The sequence below is a fragment of the Parasteatoda tepidariorum genome, chromosome 5 (assembly GCF_982258835.1).
Source record: "Parasteatoda tepidariorum strain Cologne lab strain chromosome 5, Ptep-v5.0, whole genome shotgun sequence".
NCBI lineage: Eukaryota > Metazoa > Arthropoda > Arachnida > Araneae > Theridiidae > Parasteatoda > Parasteatoda tepidariorum.
In genome coordinates, this window is record NC_141759.1 from 62339171 (window position 1) to 62345170 (window position 6000).

Consider the following 6000-nt stretch of genomic DNA (forward strand, 5'->3'; position numbering starts at 1 on the left):
TAAAATTTTGTAAAGTAAACTTGTCTCAATCTGTTGTTATGTTGTAAGTTTTAATCAAAACCAATAAATGCCTTTTTCTTTCAAAAATTTCGTTATCGTACTTTTTTATAAATTAATTTGGATTATTTTGATAAATCTTTATATTAATTACAGTGAGCAGTCTCACAAATCTATGTACTAAAATGTAAAATAACATAGAATTGTTTTATTTTGTTGTTTTTAATGATCCATCGAAATGATCTATTAGAAAAATAAATTTAAACTGTCACTTCAGCTTATTAGTCGAAAATGTTATAATTTATTTTTACGACAGAAATAATGGTATTTTTTATGAATCCTCAAAACTGAAATGAAAGAGTTACATCAATTTTCCTATAATATTACTTCTACGTTTAGAAAATTATAAAGCTTATCAAAGATAGTTTTTAAGGAATTTCTTAGAAATAAGTTATACTTTTGTAAGTTATTTATTTGTCCTTTTATTTACGACATTTACAAATAAAATGCGTTCATTACCCACTTTTACCATTATTCTTTGTTATTAGGGTTATAATAATTTTAATTAAAATTAAAAATTAAGTCGTTCCTAATCACAAGATATTACCTGGTAAAAATTATTTGATAAAATATAAATACCTTTTAACAAGCAAAAGCTGATAAATGAAATATATTCACTTTTTAATAAGTTATATTTTACTTTATTCCTTTAAAATAAACTTCATATAAAACTGCGCTCTCAAAATATGCAGTTTAATAAATTTATACTAAATAACTGTTTTAGATCAATAAGGAATTTCTTTTGTATTATTGTTAAATAATATCTCTGGCGATAAGTTTTTAAAGTAACTATAACTCAGAAGAAATAATGTAAGTAAAAATGATGAATATGAGTTTGTGGGTGAAGTTTTAAATGTATCCGAGCTAAATTATTTGAATAAGTTAAGTGATATAATCGGAAACTAGATCTGTCTTAATATGATTTAAAATTTTGTGATAATTAAATCGAATAATTTTCAATTTTGATGTTTCAATTTGTTTGTGACAAATAACAAATAACCCCGGTGTTTATTTTTTAAGATCGAATCATAATTCCAGTTCGGAGTTATTTATACAATAATAATTGTAGTTAGCAAAAGTAATAATTAAAATGAAGTGAGTTTTTAGTGAAGATTAATTTAGTTCATTCAAATTGCGAAATTCAAATATTTAAGTCTAAATCAAATTTACATAGTAAGCAACCATATTTGCTTAAATAATGGATTAAATGTTAACATAATTTTTTAAAGTGGTAGAATTTAATTAGTTTCAAAACGGTGTAACAATCTTTAAAAAAAATTAATTAAAATTAAAAAAAGATTGTGAAAAATATTTGTATTTGAATTGTAATTGAAAGAAGAAAATTAAATACGTAATAAAAAAATAAAATCTTGAACTCAAGGTTTTACTTTAACATAAAAAGTTTTAAAAATTAGCAAATCAATTTTAAAAAAATTAACAAACTTTATTTGATCTATAGAGAAAATATAAATTTATTTTTAATGTAGTTACTTTATATGAATTACTTTCATATGACTACATAGTAAAATTTTATAAATTTAAATACTCTGGTTATTATTAGTTCTCTAAATAATCAAATCAAAATTATAAACAATTCAAGATATAATTAGAAAAAGTGCATGTTAAATAAAATGATAAAACTATTTTGAAAATAAATAAAGTCGTTTTAGAGTTAAAAAAATATTTTTAAAGTTTTTCTTAGAAAGAGAAAAAACATAATATAAGATGAAGAGTGAGTTTCTTCTGATATCTTTTGAAAGCTAGTTGATCCCCGCAGGTAGCAATCCCCCTTCTGTGACAGTGGTTAGTCGATTAGTTTCGGGTTACTTACAGGGGTCTGTCTAGGTTTTTCTGAGATGTACCTATTTTGTGAAAATTTAGGCATGATTTGTGAAAAATTAAAAATTATATTTATAAATCAACACAAAAATATGGTAAAAATATGGATTTATCGTTGCTTAAGGGATACAAAAATAAAATTTTAAGAAAAAGTATGTTGTGAAACTACCGTTTTTCCTAAAGTTGAATTTGTGAAGGTACCGCTAAACGGTAGTAAATTCAGCCTGGACAGATCCCTGACTTAACACACGCACCCCCACAAAAAATGTAGGGGAGACAGTGGAACGGGTTTTGGAGGTGCAATATATTTCGTCCCTTTTCGAACCTATCCTTACTGAAGGTTAGAATTGAAATGGAAAGGCCTCCTTAGGTTATTCTTTGGCCAAGATATTAACTATTTACTGATAAAAAATTAATATTAATCTTGAATATGAAGTATCTGGCTCTCCCTTACAAACAAATAAAATAAACTGTGTTTTTAAGTTTCACCTTTGAAAATTTGATTTCCGGTAAGTTTTGTGATCAATGATTTTTTGAAACGTCTGGACCCTCGATCTCCGGAAACTTCCGGATATCGATTAGCGAAAAATTCAGAAATCCGGAGCACAATCAGACCTGCATTATAAATTAAATTATAAATAAAAATGCAGAGTAGGAAAATTCGTTCCATAACATAAATATAAGGAGGGACTTATACAAAACCGGTGTCAAAGCTTAGTTAGTAAATATACAAATTATATGTTCATACTTGTCCTTTTGTATTTTCCATGGTGTAACAATATCAAATTTCTTTTAAACTTGTTATAATTAAAAACAAGTTGAAAGTTTGGGTTGAAATATCTTATCAAATATCTATTGACGGCCGATTAACGAGTTAACAGTTAAAGTGGGAAATGGAGTAAGAACGCTTCCGTCCGCTTATTTCTTGGAAGTTAAATGTAAATTTAATGGACTTTTACTGCTTTTACTACTACGTGACGATAAAACTACGAAGTGTAGGTATGAGCAAGTACTCGATCGCAATGCTCGAATATGCCATCTGGCGAGAAGACCGGTTCCACGTTTTTGGTCCATCCCCCTTCCCTCTCGTGCTCTATTCAGTTGTATAAATGTACTACGATATTTTATCCTTTCATAATATTTTTCATATTTTATTGCTGACTGTTGCTTCGCTGCCCGACTTTTTAATACATAGACCCGCCTGATTGGTTCAAGACACTATCGTTTAAATTTTTATCGTTTAATCGTTTTCCTGATCGTTTTATCGTTTTCCAGATTAGCATTTTAAGCATTTATTTGTTGTATTTTTCAAATGCGCATGCTCGGGTGGGAAATTTATTCGTAGTACGTTGTAGATAAAGATTATAGACTGTTGTATCCTCTTTTCTGTCTTTTCGAAAAAAATGACCATATTAAACATTTTCTTCAAATTTTCAAAATTTTAACGGTCGATTTTCATGTTGAATATAATTTTAACAATCTATTAGGCATGTTTCAGATAAATTGTGATATTCTTTATATGAAATTTTTTTTTAGAATTTGTAGAATTTTTCTTTTTAGTGCTTTAAAAAATTTGCAACTCCCATTTCATTGCATTTTTGTTCTCATCTTTAATAAGAATTCTTAAAATATATGTTAACGGTGTTCTTTACGGACTATTTTTGAGCTGACTTTCACGAATTCAATATTTGGTCCTAAACTTTTTGTTACAATAAATTTTTGTTGTAATATAAAATTCAATTTTAAATATTTTTTTAAAAAAAAATTAGAATTGGAGGAAATTCAAATATTGATATGGATGGTGTTTTCTACACTAGGGAGCGCTGCATGCTCGGTGCAGCCTAAATTTCCGGGTTACTGTTTCCGTTGTATTTTAAAGCCATTTGGCATCATTGTGTATTTGCGAACAATGTATGATTAAGTACTTGCGAACAATGTATTTGATTAGTTATTACTTGTGTTTACAATGCTAACAATATTTGTGTTTACAATTCTAAAAGTGTTAACACTAACATATGATGGTGCACAGCTTGCAACAAGAACAAACAGTAATAAACTTATGGAAAGAGGCCAAATCAAGACTGCCAAAATAGCGAGTTATTCAAAATCTAGCAACCATGTCACCTTTTTTTAACAATATATCTCTAAATAGCTAAAACAAATTTTCACTTCAAACTCACCAAAATTACATAATAACATTAATATCTTATGAAATACGGCAAATTTGAGCTCAGAAATTATCTAATTTATTTCTTTTATTGAAAGCAAAATTATCCGTTTGAAAATATCGCCTCGCAGAATAACATGTAGTAAGCAGCTGCAAACTTTCTAACCGGAACTAGAGCAGGCATACAGCTCGAGATTGTTATTGTTTACATTTCTACTGAAAACACCATCCATTATAGCTTGAATTTTTATTCCTTAATATTTAAGGCGGTCCTAAAGTGGATTCTAGCCTCAAACTTGAAAACTAGATGGCGCTGAAAATCACACCCCGCCTCAGGCTAAGATCTAGTTTAGCCTTTCCCAAAAAGATTCTAACTCATAGTTGATTGGCTACCTCAAAAAGAGCTATTCTACCTTTTAACAGTTTCTAGATGTAAATAAATCAATGTATCGCAATGATGTATATTGATGTAAATATGTAAAGAACGACTTCTAGTATCGTAAAACAAATAATCTTAGATTAATAAATGAAATGAATTTAACTGGAGAATTTAATTTAAACTTAAGTTTAAAATGATTTTTAATAAAATATGAGCTGAAACACCATAAATTATTAGTAATTATTTATTCATGTTTGCATGAACCAGTTTGTTATTCTAAAACATTATCTTAAAACAACAATTTTTTATGCTTTATTCAACAACAAATATTCAGTTTGAAAAATGCGAGGAAGTTATCTAATATTTGCAATTTTATGTGCTTAAGAAATTAAATACATCGGAAATATGTTTCTTTCCTTTGAAATAACTTCAATGTTTTTCATAAGTGAACATTCACACTTGAATATATGTTTAAATTGATTGCTGACATTGTCTGGGCATGAATATATGGTCAAATTGATATCTCTTATTCATAATGACTAGTATAAATACATAACTCTTGTTTATGCTCAGCTGCAGCCACAGGGATCATTTAACTTTAGAACAAACGTTTCTATTCTATAAAGTAATTGTTAAAAATAATTGCGGAATTTCTACAAACTACTGTTTGTTTCTTTTGCACTACTCTTTTTTTTTTCTTTTGAAAAAACACATTATGCTACAAAGTACACAAAAAGTAGCAATTATTGTACATAGTTTCACTACTTGTAGTACATTACTTCAGATCTCTGTTTTTTCCCTATAAAAATTAGGTAAATATTGTTAACCCATGTTTATTGACAGGTAGTGGTTTGTTATTTATAACTGATTGGAATATATGATTTCTATATTGTAGATATGATTTCTTTCTACGTATCATTTATTGAATAAATAACTACTCAATTTATTGGTAATATTATTTAATATTTTTGCATGTCCTTATCAGTCTTTCATGAAAAGAAAATTTTTTGATATTTAGTTTTTTTTTAAAAAAAATTCTGCTTATTAAAGCTTTTCTGCTATTTGAGTGTTTTTGTGTATATTGTGCAGCTGCAATAAAGTTATAGTGTCCAATGATACATACAAGAAGATGTTCAAAAAAGTGGCATAAACAATAAAACTTTGTTCTGAAGATGGTAAAAACCATAAGAAAATGATTTATTTTACAAAACAACAAAAACTATGGGAAATCTTACTTTTTTATAGAGTGAAAAAACTATACGAAAACATGGTTTTTCCTAGGACCGTAAAAACTTCATATGGTCAATACTGCTCTGAACCATGCATCTGCACAGAATCTTGCTCTCCCTACAACAATGCGCAATAAATAAAATTGCATCTTGCAAATAAAAGTTGACGAAAAAAGAGCTTTATGCTAATATATTTTTCTTAATGTTTTTGTTAGGGCACCACATAATGAATAAAATATGCTGATTATTTTAGTCTTTGGTAATTATAAAATAAATTTCTTTAAAATAGATTGTGTAGATAATTGCTTATATTTTCTTTCTTTTTAATG

General features: G+C 27.3%; 1 protein-coding gene across 1 annotated transcript in view; it reads right to left on the minus strand.

The window, feature by feature from the left end:
- The window catches only part of Fdh (alcohol dehydrogenase class-3 Fdh), a 31747-nt gene extending 28757 nt beyond the window's left edge, over nt 1-2990 (minus strand). Inside the window, exon 1 of the mRNA XM_043050816.3 lies at nt 2645-2990. Coding sequence (XP_042906750.1) covers nt 2645-2665 — 21 coding nt within the window. The 5' untranslated portion in view covers nt 2666-2990. The remainder of the gene's footprint in view (nt 1-2644) is intronic.
- Between the last annotated feature and the right edge of the window lie 3010 nt (nt 2991-6000).